Raw genomic sequence first — 19122 nt, 5'->3', positions numbered from 1 at the left:
ATGGTAACAGATCCATTCCCATTTCGTGTTTGACATGAAATGTGGGCATCAGTGTGTTGCTGGAAGATTGAGGAACTGGACTTCAGGAGATCTGCTTCTGAAGAAAGCCCTGAACTCACAGTTTCTGAGGGTCCCCTTTTAGTCCTTGATACTAGACTGCTGGCAGAGCACTGGCAGTTTAACTTATTTGATCCCAAATACTGAAATTTACGTGTGGGCATTCTGACATCCAGTCCTATCTAGCATTGGATGGGTTCTGGCATTCCCTCTTTATCATTCTTTTAATAGCAGCGAGAGGGATGCAGCTGTCCAGCGGTCCCTGGATTTTTCCTGTGTTTAGAAAAAAATCCAACCTTTGAAGCCTAGTAAGGAAACAGCTCATAAAAGCCCCATAGAAATCTCAAGCAGCATCAGCCACTGAATGCACCAAAAGACACAGCTGCAAAATGGTTTGATGAGGGTGTCCATCAGCTACTGGGTCTCTTTCACAGGGATGCTGGCTCTGGGAGCCAGCAACACACCCTTCCAGTGCCTGCCTGTGTGTGGCCACCCAAATTTGGAAGCTCTATCTTATATCTTTCTGTCAGTGACCTGTTATACAGTCCTGGGGCCTAATGCTTGTGTCAACACAAGGTTAGGTTTCATGGCATCCTGAGCAGAGCAGGAATGTCCTGGCTTATATTTGTCTCCCCAGGAGAGGGAAAGGGTGGGAGAGAAGCATTCAGCAGCTACTGGGCAACCTTCTGCCATCTCTTGACAGGTAATGATATAAATCAGAGCCTTGAGTGGGATACAAAGGCAAGACCTCATTGCTCTGCTTAGATCTCTATCAGCCATGATTAATTCAGTGCTATAGGTGGAAGGATAAATGCAGCTTCCTGTAATCTTAATTGTTTCCACCAGCCTTTGAACTGATGCATCCATCTGGTAGCATTTAGCTGTGAATACAAAGGGTCAAACTCTAAGACTGCATGGTAGGCAGCAGGACCAGTTCTGAGGAATGCCAGTGCCAGCTGGGAGTTGGTCTCTAGGTCATGTGGTGTAACAGAGGCAAGATAGTCCTGAATAGGTGGCTTGCAATATCATCCGGAAACTTTTGGGTACCAGAGCTTCTGAATTTATTAGAGAAGAGGCTGGCAAAAGTGCTAAGGACGGGCTGCAGCCTTCATCAGATGCTACAGAGACATCTGCTCTGCCATTCCCAGTGCTCTTATGAAAAGTCCAAAGAGAAGACAATGGGGATTGCTTTTCTTGAGCAACTCCCATTGTAATTGAAAGGGATTTTGTGGATCTTTGCAGAACTAGTGTTTTCTTGCGTCGTGAGTTCTTCCCCTACCCTCAGGACCCTCTTTAATGGCTCTGGTCTGCAATCTTTGCACGTCACTGGCTCATACACTGATCCCTCTACCTTTAGAGCTGTGCACGGGGAGTGACTTCACTCTGACTTTCCTGTGTACAAAGCATTCCCATGACAATAGCTTGAAAAATACCGTGATACTTTTTGCTCCCTCTTTAACCTTGCTGTGTACCTGTGGGAAATTCTGAAAAGAGCAACAATCTTGATATATTTGGTGGAGGGGGCTTGTTTTGAAAGCAGAAGGATCTTTGGCAAATGCAGCCTGCAAGGACAGAACTAGCTTATTTCAGCTGACAGCTTTGGAGAAAAGCAGCCTTGCTAAGTTTCAAATTAGTGTGGGTAGACACTAATAAGAAAATGTAGGGCTTACAATTCAGAAGGAATAGTTTATTGCTTTTTGGTTAATCTCTTTTCAGTTTCTATCAGCATAGAAAGAGCAGAGCTTTTTCTCTCAGTCATTTGTGCCCAAAGCAAAATGTGATGAAAATCGGCAAACCAAATGTAATTTAATTTCCTAAAAGCAAAGAGGAGAGGTCACCCCATCAGAAAAAAAAGTCAGAATTTGCAGTTTAAACAAGACTCCATGAAGTCTTTGTCTTAGTAATGTTTGTATTCTAATGCCTTGAATCCAGTAACTTCTAGTTACCAGAGCTCAATAAAGCATTTTTCCTGAGCAACTTCTTTTGCAATCTATTCAATTTTTGCCTCTCTGTATAAACTCTCTGACAGCTTTCTCAGATGTGTTTATTGTTTGTGCACTGAATAATTCCAGAGCTTCACCTCATTTCTAAGTGGCCCTGAGCATTTGCTCTTCAAAATCCAAGTGAAGTTTCTTAGAATTTTATAACTATATCTCAAAACTTGAGGTACAATTAAATGGCAAGCATAACTGCCCCTGTACAAAATATAAACATGGGGCAAAATTCCCTGCCAAGTGAATTAGTAAAGCATGGTTGGGGCATGTTAAGCTGATCAACTTCCATCTGCAAAGAAATTGGTTTATAAAGCCACCTGAACCTACTCCCCATCTCACCTACTTTATGGAAGGTAAAAAGATCATGAGCAGGGAAGAAATGCAGAACAGATGTTATCTTCAGAATTAGCTGATCCCCCACAGGTTTGTGAAGGATGTCATTTCCTACCCCCTGCATCATCCCTGTCTCCTCCTCCAGGGTGTGCAGACAGGATTTCAGCACATGTCAATCATCAGAACGTTGCTAAATTACACCAGATGAGACTGGCTCTGAAACTCCTTGTGCTCCTACGAGTCAGGCTTAGGAAGTGAAGTCAAACCTGGAAGCAATCCTCTCTGCTCTGTTTAATACCCACACCACTGCTTTGGGATTCCTCCCTGGAAGTCTTCCCTGCTGTCCTGAGGGAGAATAGTGGGCTGAAGCCTTTGAGATCCAGCCCCACAGTCATGATTGTGCAAAAGGCTTCTATTCATTTGTATTATTCCAGGGTAACAGCAAAGAGATTTGCTTTCAGGAATGGCTTTTCCTCTCATTGGGGTTTTCAGGACTTGTCTGAGCTGCTTCGTCATGTCTTCAATGGCTGTAGGATTTCTGTGAGTCTTCCTGGTGAAGCACAGCTGGAGAGGGAAAAAACCTGCTGGACATTCACGGAGTGTTTCAGGGGATGGCAGTGTATACTTGCTTAGTTGTGGGTACATTTACAGAGCCATCAGTATTAAATAGGCAAGGAAAAAGAAGAGAGTGGGAAAGAGTTTGTTTGGCTCAACTTCTGGAACTGTATCTAAGGAGTGGGGAGATAAGGCTAAAGGGGCAGCAGGTGAACCTGAGGCAGATCTCTTTCAAGTATTTTCATTGCTGTTTGTGTGTGTGGAGAAGAATAATGCCTGAAAACAGTATTAATTACCCTTTTTGGGTTTTATTTGTGTGGGGAAATATCGCACCTATGGGAGGAATATTTAAAGCTGTGAGATGAATATTCTTCTAGATCCTTTCTTCTTAGAAGGAAAAAGAAATCAAAAGTATGATGTGAATGAAGTGCTTTCTTTAGAATTTGCCAATTTATCTAAATGGTTTACAGCAATATCTGATTCTTGGCTCTAGCCAGGAAAGCAAAAGTCTGAGAACGCTCTTCTTGATTCTTTAGCAGCATATCCTCACTGGTACCTGATTTTGTAGGCATTCTCTGACTGAAGTGGAGACTGTTTAGCCCAGGCTTAAAAGACTTTCAGGCAATAAGATCTTTTAGTTCCAATGATAATGCAAATATACCAGTTATAGCTGTATCTTGAAAGATAACCTCCTATAATTCTTAAACAATAGAATTATATTGAGGGAGCCTAATATATAGTAGAAAATAAATTGTCTGAATTTATTATTCTGACCTTGAAAGCTAACAGAGAAGTTGGTTACAAATAATTAATTTTGTAAATTTCTTCTGTCTTGGCAACTTGACTGTGAATAGATTGCAGTTTCCTTGAAGCTATTTGTTAGCTGAATTTATTTGCCAAATAATTGATGTAAATATCTCAGTGAATAGTAAGCAATTATTCTTGGCCTCTGCTTAATTTGAAGGCAAGTGCTTGGCTACAAGTAGATATTAGAAATTTGAGCTGCTGTGATTTGATGAGTGGGTCACCCTTCTTTCCCTGACTAACTGAATTTTGAATAATTTTTATGTAACTAGCTCCTTCCAGGCAAAAATTCTGTAGGCCGTGTCAGGGCTGTAATATGCATTCCCCAGGCCCTAAGGGATGGATGTTTCCCCTCTTCCCCATGTGCCTTGGGCTGCAAAGTGACTTTTTTTTTGTCATGGGCATCTCTCTCTGTACATTTGCCTTTGCTGCACCTCCCTCAGAAAGGCCCCTGAAGCAGGAATTGCTGAATTTATTTTTTGTTAAATTTCTGGCTCCATCGGGAGCCTTTCCTACCTGTCCCCTCCAACACAGACATGGGAATGAGGTTTGTGGTGGCAGCTCCTCTGGCACAGCACAGGCTGGCCCTGGGGCTTGCAGAGGGTGGCAGCTCCACATATCAGCCACAGCATGTGGATCTGTGAGAGCTTTTTAAAGGGCCATTTTCAGTGCAGGCTTCCCCACAGAGACCCAGCAAGTTGCCTCTGAGGAGTACACTGGTGTGGCTCAGCTGTACACTCCCAAAAAGCGCCTGCCTGTTTTCCCGGTGAATTATGATTGATCACCTTCAGTGCCCTTTCCCAGGCTTTGATAAAAAAACACCTCTGAGCAGTTGTTTGTAGTGGTTTTGTGGCCTTTTGTTGTTACCCAGAGCTGAAATGTCACTGCCTTTGTGCTGGAGGAGCAGGTGGGCTGTTGGCTCACATGCTGTCCCTGCACCCCAAACCCCTCTGGCTGTCAGTGGGAGGATAGGGAGGTAATTTTGGGAGCACCGGCAGCGGCTCCAGCCCTTCATGCTTTGATGTGGCAGCTCTGGGAGAGGGAGCCTGCTGGGGGGTGCATAAAGCACTGCCCATCACGGGTGGTTTACAAGGTCTGTATTATACCCTGAAGCTGATCCTGAGGATTTAACTGGGAATTTCCAGGAGGAAAGAGGGTCTGTCCCGGTAAGTCCACCTGGGGATCACTGTGCCCTATAACAGCTGGCACAGATGGAGTCCCATCATCTCTCCAGGTTAATGACAGGGGTTTTCCCCAGGTGAGGAAGACCCGAAGAGAGCAGGCTGCCAGATCAAGCCCGTGTTTATTAACAAATGTGAGGTACCCTGTGCATGGTCACTGTTTCCCACAATGGCAAAACCAGGTTGCATAATAAAATTACTTCAGACTTGAAGTAATGCTAAACTAAAAGAAAAACTAACAATCCACAACAAATGCTTATCCTTTATGAGTTCAGCTCCCTGCTTCCTCTTGAAAGTTTCCTTACCTCGTGTTGTTCCAAATCTGGACTTTTTTAATTACTTTTTTTTTCCCCCTTTCCCTGCTCTCTTCATGAGCATGCAGTCCCCTTCAGGCTTAGGAAACATTCCTTTTTCTGCAGCTGCCAACTCATTCACACTCACATGGAGACTAGAAAACTGAGACAGTTGTTGCCCCAAAGTGTTTGTCCTTGGCCAGAGGTTGCAGCTCGATCTGGCTCACTGGAAAGTGCTGCCCTTCCCGATGGACTGTGATTTATGCTCCAGCATGCTGACACATATTGAAATTGGCACCTGCTTGTGCTGATACCCTGGGCTGGGAGTTGGAAATTCAGGATATAAAGACATATGTCCCCTTCAGCTGTTCTTGCTGCAGGAGCAGCAGTCTGGAAAGGGGCCATGCTGGCATCGTGAGGTGTTAAGCTGGGATGGCTGAAGGAGTTAATCTGCTGCCTCACTGTAATATAATAGAAAGAAAAACATGCCTGTGGGGCTAGTCCATTTTACTATGTAGTTTCAGCTGATAATTAAAAAGCAACAGTTCAAAATTAAGCAGTAATATGAATAAACCCCAAATTAAATACACCCAGGACAGGCTGCACTTTTCAATGAGTGGATGTTTAGCATATCATGAAGCTGGACTTAAAAAGCTTCTCAGGCCGGGTCCCTAAAGCCAGGAGTTCCCCAAACTGCCCCAGAGCTTTGCCTTTTCCCGTGAGGGTGCCCCTTTCATTGCAGCTCACTCGTCACCAGGGCTGAGTGGTACACTCTGCTCGGGGCATGTTCCCACATTCCTTCTGTTACGCTGCAGACAAAAAAGAAAAATTGAAACCCCATAAGGGCCTAGTAACAATTTTACTCATGAATCAAGAGCACAAATGGAGTTTCAGGTTCTTGGGAAGGATTTCATGTGACCCCTTTGAAGGTGAAGATCCTGAAAGCAGGGACAATGTGCCCATTTAAGGTGGAGAAAAGTGATCGTGGGCACTGCCCTGTGGGCATCCTGCCAGGCATCCTTTTGGGGAGTGCAGTTGCTGAGCAAAGTAGCAGGCTGTGAGCTGCTCTGTGCATAGATCAGGCAGATGGCTGTTCTTCAATGGTGTGGTACAACCAAGCACGGGGATAATTTTGAGGTGGAGGCATGGGGAACAGGGAGGTGGGTGGGAAGGAGTGATAGAAGAAGAGATATTTTCATCCACAAGCTCCCCAACTGGCAGATTTCCAAAAGATGGGAAGTGTTGTCTGAGAAAAGTTCACCCTCTGCTCACCTCATTTCTTGCACGCTTTTCCAAAGTATCTGTTACCAGACACTTTTAGGGAGTGTTGGACTTATCTGGGATGGCTGTTCTTGTTTCAATAACACCTTTGCACTACAGCCCTTGTGGCACCACTCCCGGAGCACTGTTCTTCTCCAGAAACCTCCTCACAAACTTCCAGTGCCCACAGACCTCTTGTGCTGCATGGCAGGAGGGCTTTCCCTGACATTGAGGAGGCATTTGGGTCTCAGAATATAGAGTTTTTCTCTTGACTAGGGATTGGTGAGATACCCCCAGGACAGGAAAGACTAAGTGGAGCTGGAGGCCAGGTTAGGCTTGCTGGGGTGGTGGCAGAGGAAGCAGCAGAGTGGGGACCCTGAGGTGTGCAGGACCCAGGCTGACAGCCAAGCCCAGGGTATCACCAAATAGGCAGCAGGGCCATGGCCAGTGAACATCTTTGCTGACAAGACCTAAGACTGCAGTCCAGAATTCTAACCAGTGTCTCTTGGACCTGCAAGCCATCACTGCTGGCCAGGGTGTTGGTTACTGGAACTGGTTGCTCTTTATTGAAAAAACATATGCAGAATTAAACTGCTCAGAGTGTAACTCATTTGGTGAAAACATTTAGCCATTTAGACAGATTTACTCATCAAAATTAGTCTACTGAGCTTGGTACATCTGAGAAACTAGACCTGTGCAGAAATACTGGATGTGAGAAAATCCCACATACAAGATCCACACAAGCCCTACATTTAGACTGCAAATTTAACAGAGGTAATTCTGTCCCTTCCAGTGTTTCAATTTTGATTAAGTCACAAATCCATCCTCCTGTTATTTCTTTATTTATTTGCCTAAGCTTGAATTTGGACATTGACCAAAGCAGAGAGTTATCCTACATAGGATAACTTTCACCATGACTGGTTGGACATCAAGCTGAGTTACTGGCAAAAGTGACCACACTGATGATGCGATGAGGGCATTGAAACTTAAAATTGCCTCCCACCACAGAGTGGTGATCCACAAAAGGGCAAAGGATAGAAATTCCATATCAAAGCTCTTTCCCCCCCTCCCTTTCTTCTACATTAATCTGGATTCTGAGTGCCTTTATAAAGTAACAGAGTTCACTACCTTTAGATGAAAAGTTTTCAGATGTTATCTTCTTTGCAATAGTGCTTTTGATACAGCGGCTGATGGCTTCAGTTTATATATTTAAGATTTTTGGGGTTTTTTTTGTCCTATTTAAGGTGTTTATAGTGTGTGCATATATATAGTATATATTTTTAGAGTGTTTTCAAGACAGAAATGAATTCCATGGTCTTTGTTGACTTAATGACCTTGTGCAAGAGAAGACTTGCATCTCAGAGTGGAAAGTATTGCTATCTTGCCTGTTCTGTCAGGTAACCCACCAAAACCCCAAAAAGCTGCTCTCCAGGCTCTGAACCATTTGCCTGCCCCAGCCCTGCTATAGCTGGGAACTTGGTGCAGAAGCAATAGCGTAGTATGGTGAGCCCAGGGAATGTGTGACAGCTGCCATCAGCCTCCTTCAGTTGTGGGGGCTTGGTGCTGAAGGAATGGGGGTCACGTCCATACTGCAGTGTTTTCTGTTTAGAAATCCTCTGTTGTTTTTAAATATCTTGATTCAGTCAAAGCACAGTGAAAGTAAACTTTAAAAAAATTACCTTTGCACATGCAAGTTCATCATGGGAACTCTGCATAAAGAGAGAAGTCAGGGGGCTGAAGTCAGGCTGTTGGAAATCAGCTTCAGCAGGAGCTTTGGGCATGTAGGCCCAAAGTCTGGAGTCCCAGTCAGCCTGCAGCTTTCCTAGAATCAAGAAAACCAATCTTAGTCCCCAGGCTGTGTATTAGGAGTGTGACTGCTCTGTCCTACACTGTGTCTGTGTGTCACTGTCGTGGATAAGCCATAGGATGGGTGGTGGGTCAAGGTTTCCCAAGTGCCTTGATCAGATTCAAACTGCTTTATTAAAGTGGTTAATTGGCAGTTTGAAAGGGAGGGAGGGAAAGCGAGGTCCTTGGGTCTCCCCGGTCAGTGCCAAGCCACAGACTGTTAACTACTCCTCCCTTTCAGAAGCAATAACTGCGGGTTTGGGGAACATATGGAACTAACTAGCCGAAAGGCTTTTATGAGGAGCATTAACAGGGGGCACAGTTTGTGAGTAGAAATTCCAGTGGATGAGTTAATAGTTTCACTTTCCTTAGCTGTCCCTTTATAGGAAAAACAACAACAAAGCTGGGCACGTTCCTCTCACAGCCCCGGCTGTACAATGTGCTGATGCATCCAGGATTTCGTTTGGACACTGGGGGAGTCCTTTAGCAGGTCCCCCAGGACCTGTTTTTCCAAAGCTATTTCCTGATGCTGACCTCATTAGGTGTTTCACAGCTCACTAATTCCTAGCAACAGCACAAGAGATTCAAGGAAAGGGGAAACCCGTCTTCTGGAAACCAATGGAACTGAACAGATTTGGGCAAGCACTTTTATTGCTTTTCATTAATCTGGAAAATCAGGGACTTGCATTTTTCTGTCTTTTGGTTTTTTCCCCCCAAGTTGCTATTTTGACCTGAAACTGTATATTTTATTTTCTATTTGATTACAGCTTTTGATAACTACAAAAAGAGAACCCCTGCAGAACTGTATATTTCAATATTTATATTGCAGTTTGTATTGAAGGGTAGGAGAGTGGGCATTTCTTTTCCAGAATGGCAGTTTGGGCCGTGACAGGATATAGTCACTCAAACACTTCCAGTAATGCTTATTTAGTATTTGCATTATGGTGGCACATGTCCAAAAGAGAGAGCAAAGGAAAACAATACATAGCCTGCTCAAGAATTAACATCACAGTATGAAATTTAAGTCCTTGTTTTTGTGGTATTGTTATTAATCATGGGTCTGTGAAGGGGTCATCCTGTAACTCCAGCTACTGGAGTCCTGTGAATGCAGAGTTTGGCCTGAGAGTTTTCATAGGGTTGTCTTTCATCCTCAAGTCTCCTGTATAGCAAACACACCAGAAGAACGCAAGTCCAACTAGTCTTAAGCTTAACAAAAACTTTCTTCTAATTCCTGAATTTTTGGTTTGTTTTATTAGCAATATATTTCATGGGAAGGTTTGAGACTGCTCAAGAATTTTATCTGCTAATAAGCTTTCCTTTTACAGTGGCTTATTAGGTGCTCCCACAAAGCTTTCTTCCATTGTGGCACTATTTGGGACATCAGTCAGACAAATTGAAGAGGTGGACCTGGCAACTTTTCCTCTTGGTTGCACAGGTAGACAGTCCATCTATCCACGGCTGACATAATCAGGAATGATGCTGTATTTGATGAGGGTGAACTTGATTTTTGTTTTCTGGGCTTTGTTGTTCAAGGACAGAATTCATAGAAGATAGGTAAGGAGAAATCTCTTGTATAAAGGCTGTGATTTCTCCTCCTTAGTTATGACATACAGCACGAACATGTTGCTGGCCTTCAGGAGTCTTCAGATGTCCAGTCTGAAGCTGCTGACCTGGCACAATGAAACAGGATACATGAATATTAGTAAGAGTACTGTGGAACAAGTGGGATTTTCATCTAGACTTACTGCCAAAACCAAGTCCAATGAAGAACATGATTTCTGGATGAGAGGCTTAAATGTTCCTAAGCCTGGTCCAGGTACATGTCATTTCACTTCCCCTCCCTCTTTAAAAAAGTGGCAAAGCCAGCTCTCTGTAAAATAACACATAAAATCAAACCCCAGCCTCACCAGTCGGTTTGCAAAACAAAGTTCAAACTGTGCCAAGGCAACTTGCACACCTGATGATACCAACACTTCTGGGCAGTGCCAGCCTCCAGACCTTAAGACCCACTGCACTTGTGTCTGCTGGCTTTATATGAAAGGTTTGGAAGTTTTCTAATATTTCATCTTTTTGAAGGTGAAAGTTAAACACCTTAAACATTCAAGTTGATTTTTATGTGAGATAGACTTTTGTAACCCATGCATTGTGTTCCTGTGTGACTCCTGGCTCTGTCCAGAGGTGTGGAGAGGGGGAATACTGTTTGAGTGTCAGTATAGCTGTTAGCTAAGGTCTTCAGTGGCCCCCTATGCTTGACAATGCCATAGACTATGCAAAATAACTCCTAAAATGTGTGTACCAGTGGTTCTTGGTGCTGTGTAGGAGTGGTGGGACCCGTTCTCACTGGCAGTAAAACAGGACCTGTAGGTCTTCCCTAAGGGCTGAGCTGGTGTCTCTGAATACCCATATAAAATCTGTGTTTTGGGTGAATGGAACCACTCAGATAAAAAGATTGATCAGTTACAACCAGTGGGAGTCAGAGACAGACGTGCAAATATGTCTTCAAAGCACACCAGGGTAGGACCATAAATTGTGTGAATAAAAATGCACTTTCCCAGAGCCAAAGACAAAACTTCCCATTGCTTCCCAGAACAAATCCTGTCTGCTCTGTTTATTAGGTGGGACTGTGTATAGGCAGTTGCTCTAAGTGTGTTTATTTTGAAGTCATCAGTTGTTCAGTAATCTCAGGCACCTCTGGGAGATTTAACTCAGATAGAGGTTCAGGCTGGAGGTCATGGGGTCACTGATATTAAGATAGAAAGAAGGAAAGGAAACAGCGTTGTTTTTGTGGCATTATCTGAACAGTAAGAAAAAATAAATTCAGGTTTTAAGATGGCTTTAACCTGACTCTGAAGGAAATGGTCTACAAATCCAGCCAACAAGCAGGCGACTGTGACGAGACCCCACTTCTCTTTAAATTTATTTGAGCCACCCAGCCTAAACCCATGGTGGTTATAGCTTGATTAAGCAAGGCTTCTCTAGAAATCTGTTAAGTGGTTATACTTGTCCTTTAGCTATTCAAGTGTTTGAATTTCTGATTTTAACTTTCCTCCTAAAATAAAGCCTCTTGAGTTGTTTTTGGGGCAGTGGTTAGAACCCAGGGATGGGCTCTCTGCCGATGGCAGCAGTGTCTGCATCCCAGAGTCAGAGAATATGCTGAGTTGGAAGGGACTCACGAGGATCATTGAGGCCAGCTCCTGGCCTGGCATGGGACCATCCCCAAGCTGGTGGCCAGCATCACCTCTGGGTCCCAAAGCTGCTGCGAGGCAGAGAGCAGGGGCATGAACATCCTGGCACTATTGAAATGTTGGGACCAGGGCATGGGATCCATCTGCTGTTGTAAACTCCAAATAACTCATTCTATCTTATGTGGAGTCTTGATGTCTTTTAAGTGAGCTAATACTGTGGGCTTTTCTGGAGTCTGGTGCTGATTTTTAAGGAACATATAGATGATTTTCTTTAAGAAAACCCTCTGCAAATGTAACTAAAATCAGCTAATAGGTTCCAAATTTATAAGGAGGAGACAGGCAGACCCAGAGCATTAAAGCACAGGACTGGTTTCCCCAGGAAGGCATACGAACAAAAAAAAAAAAAAAAAGGAAAAAAAAGGCATTGGGAGTAAAGTAAGGATTTGTTTATTGCTGTCTTAATATTTTATCATAAAACACACTGTCTTGCCCTCAGGGTTTGCTGGTGGTTTGTGTATGTGTGTGTGCCTGTGTGTATACATATTTCATATATAAAAATCCAGCAACATCCATTGTTTAAAAAATCAAAAATGAGAAGGATTTTGCTAAAAGCATTTTGGGAAAACCTCTGCTCTCATTTTTCCTGTCAATGTTTTTCTAAGCTTTTATTTTTATTAGTCAAAATGTTTAGAATCCCCAGGAAATCCTGGGATGAACCATTTCCTCTTCGAGCTGTAGCCCTTAGGGGAAAAAGAAGAAAGCTCAGATCCTTTCAAAGGTTAGAAGTTTTTCAAACTGTATTTTTTGCATATTTTTTAAATTAGAGAAAACCTAAGTTAGGAAGATGCTTAACTTCAGGCTGTGGTCCTGGTTGATCTCTTTGTAGAAAAGCCTAAAGAGACCCTTAGATCTGGGCAAGGAAATCTTTTAGGCTTGGATCTTAATGGGGAACTGATTGCTGAATTGAGGTATAACAGGTTCAGTTGAAAGACTATTTTTTTCTAAAAAAAAAAAAGGAAAGTATAAAGATAACATTTGCTTTTCCTCAATCGATTTATGTATGTTAGTTAGCATGTAACAGCTTTGTATTAAGGCTGTTAATGCCCTGAAGGTACTTTATTATTATTAATATTATTACCATTATTATTAATAATAAAATATCCCATCCTATTTGTTATATAAATGAGGTATATACAGTCCAATTGTTTACTTTCCTTCACCTTCAAATAAACGTCAATGGGAATTAGAATTTTAAACTAATGAAACTTCACCCTGAAAGTGCATATGTACATTGTTCATTTGAAATCCTCTTGGGCTCACTCCTTGAAGTGGGTTTAGTTGTTAAAATCTAAGCAGTTAAATAAGAATATTTGTCACAGACTGCAGCCTCACTATGCCAGCTGGAGCTCAGCATGGGTTACTTTACCCAGATTTTGAGATGATGGTTATTCTTTGGAAAGAATGGGGCACTGCTATTATAAGTGAGAAAAGCTAAAAAAGTGGTCAAATGTCAGACTGAGGGATGCAGGAGTCTTTTTGTGAAAAATGACACATCAATATAATTTTTTAGAATTCTGAATTAACTGCCACCACATATCACTTTATTTTAGGAAAAGTGTGTTTGTTTATTTGTATGGTTTGTGATAAACTGCCTTAACTGCTGTTCTGATTTATTCATATGCTTTTTATCAAATTTCTTTGGAAGGTTCTTAGAAAGCTGAACACGAAAAGCCCAAACTTGGTGGTTCGGTAACTGGTAGAAATTATTCCCAGTCTGTCACAAAACTAGAAAGGTTTGTGGTAATTAATGTAAAATTTAATAGGGATTTTTGGTTGGTTGGTTGTTTTTTGAGTAGGTTTTTTGAGTAGTTTGTTTTTTGAATTTTTTTGGTTAATGCAAAGGAAAAAATAGCTAATCTTTACAGACATGTAGTTTTTTGGTTACCCAAATTTGCACAGTAAAGAATGCTTCTGCTTTTTTGATATTTTCAGATTTGGGATGGGGACAGTGGACTAGTCTGCTGAGGCAGTGTTACAAATCTGTGTCTCTGTTCACTTTGCAAATAGGTGGATGAAGGGGGAAAGACTAAAGGGGGGAAACTAATAATGAATTTCTAATAACGATGTACTGCTACTACAAGCATGCACTAAGTCCCAATACAACACCTGTGGCTTCAGAAGATTCTGATTTTTACAAAAGCCTTTCAGCTGAGTTTGGGCTTTGGATTGAAGCTAGGGGACGGGAAGCAGTCAGAGGCAAAAGAAGGTTCTTCATTTAGGGGCTTTTTCATTCCAGTGTCTGTCTTGTAGCCAATTAACCAGCACAGAGAGCCTAGGAATTCCCAGGCTGTGACCTTTGAGTTGTATATCTGTTGTGAAGTTATACTCCATGCAGAATATCAAGGAGTCTATAATATGGTCTTTTGCTATTATGGGGCCTTGCATCTGAATGCCTTTCCATTTGGGAATGCCTAAAGACCAGCCCTTGTTACTGTGGGCCAGAATGGCTCAAGAGAATAGACCTCAGGTGCAGGAGAGTTTTCAAAGTTTGGTCATTTAGGCTTTGCTCTTTTGATTCTTGCTTTTTAACTTATTATCTCCCCTTCTGTCTGCATTTCTGCAGGTGCTGTTTGCTCTAAACCAAACCCTGCTCCAACATGAAAGCCTTCGAGCAGGGAGTTTGCAGGCCCCATATACCACTGAAGATCTCATCAAGCATTACAACTGTGGAGACCTGAATGCTGTGATATTCAACCATGACACTTCTCAGGTGAGCAAAACTGTTCCAGATGAGCCAGGAAATTGAGAACAAATCAGCTGCTTTAATAGCAATATCCCAGCCATCACTTTATACTCTCTGTCCTCTTCTCCCTCTTCATTTTAATGCCCTGTGTTTTCTCTCTACATCTGCCTCATTTGCCTGGCGAGAGTGGAATTTCCTTGTTTTCTCTTGGGCTCTGGGAAGTCATAGAATGGTTCAGATTCAAAAATACCCTCAAAGTCATTGAGTCCAGCTGTTAACTCAGCACTGCCAATCCCACCACTAAACCATGTCCCAAGTGCCACACCTACACGTCTTTTAAATACATCCAGGGATGGTGATTCCAACACACTCCTGGGCAGCCTGTTCAAATGCTTGACAGCCCTCTTGGTGAATAAATTTTTCCTGCTTTCCAGTCTAAACCTTCCCTGGTGCAACTTGAGGCTGTTTTCTCTTGTCCTATTGCTTGTTACTTGGAACAAGGAATGTACTATCTGGAAAACTTTCCTAGGAAAAGAAGTTAACTATGGATATTTGGGGGCTGTTGAATGTAGTCCCCTCATTAAGGGCAAGGGGGGAAATCTTTATAATATTTGAGCTTATATATGAAGAGGAAGTGGACCTTATGTAAATACTCTGTAAAGTAAATAACATCTCATACATGTCATAATTCAATAATTTTGTATGTGTCTCAGGCAGCCCTTCAGTCTCCATTTATCTTAGTTATCCAAACCTAGTAAAAACTCTCAATGGAGCAGAAATCTGCTTTCAAGACCAGTTTGATACTTAATGGCAAACTCTGAAATTCTGATTTAATACATAGCTTCTTCTTTTTCCTTTCCTGTTAATTCTGTGAAAGTTTGATCTTTGGATATCATATTCTCTATCTCCTTTTTTTGATAAATATTCCCAAGTTCCTGACTCAGGTGCAGTGACTTACTTGGGGCAAACCTGTATAAACTTTGGCAACCAGAGTGTTACATGTGTTCTGTTTATATATATTTTTTGTTTTAAAGTCTATTAAGTTACGACAGCAGTTTACCATTAGGAAATGGAAATGGAGGATAACCATGTGACTTCAAGAGAGAACTGAGATAGGGTAAGCTCAGCTTGTTGATTGAGCAGAGGTCTCTGAGACATCTTATCTTGCCATCATTGTCTTGAGTTGCACTTTTTTCTCAGTGGAACAGCTGGAGAAGTGAGGAGGGCCACAAAGTCTCCCCACTGCACTCCATGCCATGGGTATTTTCCCAGAGATTTGGTATGACCTTCTGAGAAGTCCCAGGTAGGAATGTAAACACCCAGCTGGAGCTGCTCTTCCATGTCACCTATCACAGAACTAGTCTGCCTCTCTACAGGAGCAGGAAGACCTCACCTTGGTCAATCAGTGTTCCTTAGATTTGGAACAGAAGGTCGTGTTTCCTCTCTTCCCCCATCTGGTTATCATTTTCAAATAGAAGAAAGTGTGGTTGATGGTAATGAATAGGATAAAACCCCTTTGCTGTCCCAATGTTAATTCAGTTCTAGAAAATAAATCATCGTTTTAGTGTGACTAAGCAGGGCATATCAGAGTGGTTAATGTAGCAGTAGTGAAAGAGAAGTGTGTGTGGTACTAAAGGTGCCAGGGCTGTTCATTCTGGTCAGCTTTGCACTGAAAAGAAAGGGGAGAAAGTAACTCAGGTAGGAATATGTCTCTGAAGGTGGGGATGTGAGTTCATAAAGGTAGAGAAGCTCATGACTTCAGAGCTTCCCGGAGAAGTCAGTGGTTGTAACTATTCCTGAAATGTTGAGGCACAGCACAAATGATAAGCACAGAATAAACAAGCAAGATGTGGTGTTATATTTGCCATGGATGCAATGAAAGAGTACTAGGAGGCAAACCCAAGAAGATAGTCCTGGTGTGGGAATGCCCTGTGTTGTCTTTTAGTCCCGACCAGGGTAATTTTCCCAGTCATGAGTTGTGGCCATTCACACCCGTTGCATGGACTCACAGATATGTGTGATTTATTGACACATTGTCCTATAACAGACCTATGGGTTTGACTTGAGAGGAACAGCTTGCTTATCCCTCTAAATTACTGGATTAAATGTGAGTTTTAAAACAGTCTTAAATACAGAAGAAGAAAGCCAACAAGCAGAGTACAAGCAGTGGTGTGAGTTGTGGTCCCAGAGCACACTCAGTTGATAGAGATTATAACACTTACAGGCCATGGAAAATTAAAATCCCTCTATGTATACTGGTCCCTGCAGAACTCTAAATGTTGTGCAGTACTGTTGGGTACAGGGTTTTTGTGTTTAGTAGTGTTTTCATAAACCAGCTTTATACCATTTATTTCAACTGCAAGCAGAACAAAATAGAAAATTAAAACCTAAAATAAACTCCCTATTGAGGTCAAGTTTGGCCAGTTGGGGTAATTCCAAAGTTTGTTCTGTGTGGTTTGTTGTAAGGATGAAAGACTCTGTCTGTCATGGAGAATTTTTGCCATTTGGTTACTAAATCAGGTTAGCCTAGCTTAAACATTACTCATGAAACATCCCTGTGGGATCTTTCTCTGGAGACATTAAATGTAGGCAGAGGAATTTATCATGTGCTGAGTCTATTGCAGGCCTCAGGTGGCAACAAACAATTGACCTACAAATGCAGAAAGCCTATAAATATCCCATGTGAGATGTATCATCACTTAAAGTTTAGGGCAGGTACCACTGCCAGTCTTGTGAGACGAGAGTGCCACAGTGTTTTTAGAAGATGTGGCCATCCTTCCATGATATCCAACTGCTGTCACAACTCTTTAAAGGTCTGAGAAGACCTTGGAGCTGCCACCACTAACTTAACTTTGAAATATCACATAGAAAGGAACAAAAGATCAGGAATGGAGTTGTAAGAATCAGCACTTATGTGGATGAGGGAGGCCTTGAATTCAGCTCCATCCTCCCTTCAGTGAGAACTGCAGAAAGCTGTGACACACTCTTGGAGGGTTAACTTGGGAGCTGTTTAAGGTTATTCGTGCCTTCTTGTCCCTTGAAGGTTATCAGGAGCTGCAGAATAAAGGTGAACCTGTCCATCAGTTGCCCCAGTTCAGAGCCAATGGTTGAGGTCACCGTAATGAACTGGAAGCAGGTGAAAAAGTTGAATGTCACTGAGGGGAGAGGGAGTATTTATCTAGGTGCAGTAACTTCCCAGATTCCTCTACCGTGAGCCATGAGAGATGAAGCATCTCTCGGTAGCTTTATGCAAGATGCTGAGGTGCCTTTGAAGCAAAACTTATCGTGGAGCAGAAAGAAGGACCAGAAGAGGAAATACTGACACTGTTGACCTGGTGTTACAAAGGAGTTTCTTGAGCCTCTTCAGCCTTCCCAAGAGAATTTGGGAAATGTGCAATTTGTCAACACCTGTCTTGTTGACTCCTACAGCATTTTGAAGGAGAGGCCAAAGTCCTTCTGGGATCAATGCCATGCCAAGGAGGCACACGGAAGGGATGGTGCTGGGAGGAAAAGTGCAGGGAAAGATATTTCCTGGTCCTAGGCAGGTTTTAGGTCAGAGCACAGCTCCATTGTCACCCAGGGATAGGAACAGGACCATCCCAGGGAGATGCTGCTCACCTTGAGATTGGGAAGTTTGGTGCCTAAAGCAAAGGGATGTGAGCAGGGCCCTATATCCCTGACTCTTTCCTTTCCCAGAGCCATCAGCACTGATAAGTCCTTCTTGGTTTCAGTGGAGGAGTTTTTTAAAATTTTGTTTTAATTAAGAACAGTGAAAAGGAAACACCTCTGCTTTCCTGTGGTTATATTACATTCTTCATTCCTTTTCCTCTCTCTTTTTTTATTTTTTTTTTCTAAGCACCATTTTTCCAAATGTATAAATCCTTGTTTAAACTTAGTAAAACTTTAAGAGGCTGAGCTTACTAAGTTAGAATATGACCCAAAAGTGGAGTAGGAATCATCTCTCTCTCTTCTGCAGCCTTCCTCAAACACTTGATTCTCATGTGACTTTTGCAATCCAGATACTTATATTGGAGTTTCTGGGCAGAGAGTCAAAATGATGATGAAAGGAAAGTATTCAAATAGAAAGATAGGATAGGTGTATTTTCTGCTCTTTCTCCAGACTTTTTTCCCTTCAAAGAAGTCAGTTTCTTCTCTGCTTATGAAAAAAGTTCCCTAGAAGCAAAAATGTATTGGATTAGATCAGTAGCTTTAACTTCTGTATTCTGGCTGATGCTCTCATGAGGGAATTGATGTCAGTATGTCCAGAAGCATTAAAAAAAATAAATCTCTTAGTACAAAATAAAATTTTCTGCCTCCACATGATATTTTTTCTTACCTGAGACAGATGAAAAATTACTTAATGACCCAAAGCCTTGGTGAAGAAAAAGTCGTGTACAGAACAATTTAGATCTGATGGAAAAGTCTTTATTCAAAGATAAACATATGCATTTTCGGTTTAATGATATCTTGTCCGTGTTACTTCCTGTGGTTCGTTCGAGCTGTTCAATTTTTAAGGACAATTCTGTAAAGCAGGTTTATCTTTGCTAGCATGTGATGAGCAGGATTTTTGTTCTTTTCTGTTCCTATGTACACTTTATTAAGAGGAAAACTGAAAATCCGAGGCTGAGATTTTTCTGCTTCAACCTTTCCCAAAGATTATACCTGTGGTTTCTGGCTGTGGTTTCTCATCATCTGTGGTCAGCCATTCTCTCATCCAAGGAGAGGCTCCTGTGCCAGGAGAAGATGGTTTCTCTCTCTCATTGCTGATCTGACATTTCAGAGACCTGCAGCTACACTGATAACTTTATAGACAGTTTTCTTCAAGCCACTTTCTACTGGCTCAGCTATCCAGGTTTCATACTTGTTATTTGC

At 42.2% G+C, this 19122-nt stretch overlaps 1 protein-coding gene across 1 annotated transcript in view; it reads left to right on the top strand.

The window, feature by feature from the left end:
- TRABD2B (TraB domain containing 2B) overlaps nt 1-19122 on the top strand; it is a 280531-nt gene that overhangs the window by 136091 nt on the left and 125318 nt on the right. Inside the window, exon 3 of the mRNA XM_071565549.1 lies at nt 14131-14277. Within this exon, the coding sequence (XP_071421650.1) occupies nt 14131-14277 (147 nt within the window). The remainder of the gene's footprint in view (nt 1-14130; nt 14278-19122) is intronic.

Source organism: Pithys albifrons, chromosome 10 (genome assembly GCF_047495875.1).
Source record: "Pithys albifrons albifrons isolate INPA30051 chromosome 10, PitAlb_v1, whole genome shotgun sequence".
In the NCBI taxonomy this organism is placed as follows: domain Eukaryota; kingdom Metazoa; phylum Chordata; class Aves; order Passeriformes; family Thamnophilidae; genus Pithys; species Pithys albifrons.
This window is presented reverse-complemented; position numbering and strand designations above follow the sequence as displayed.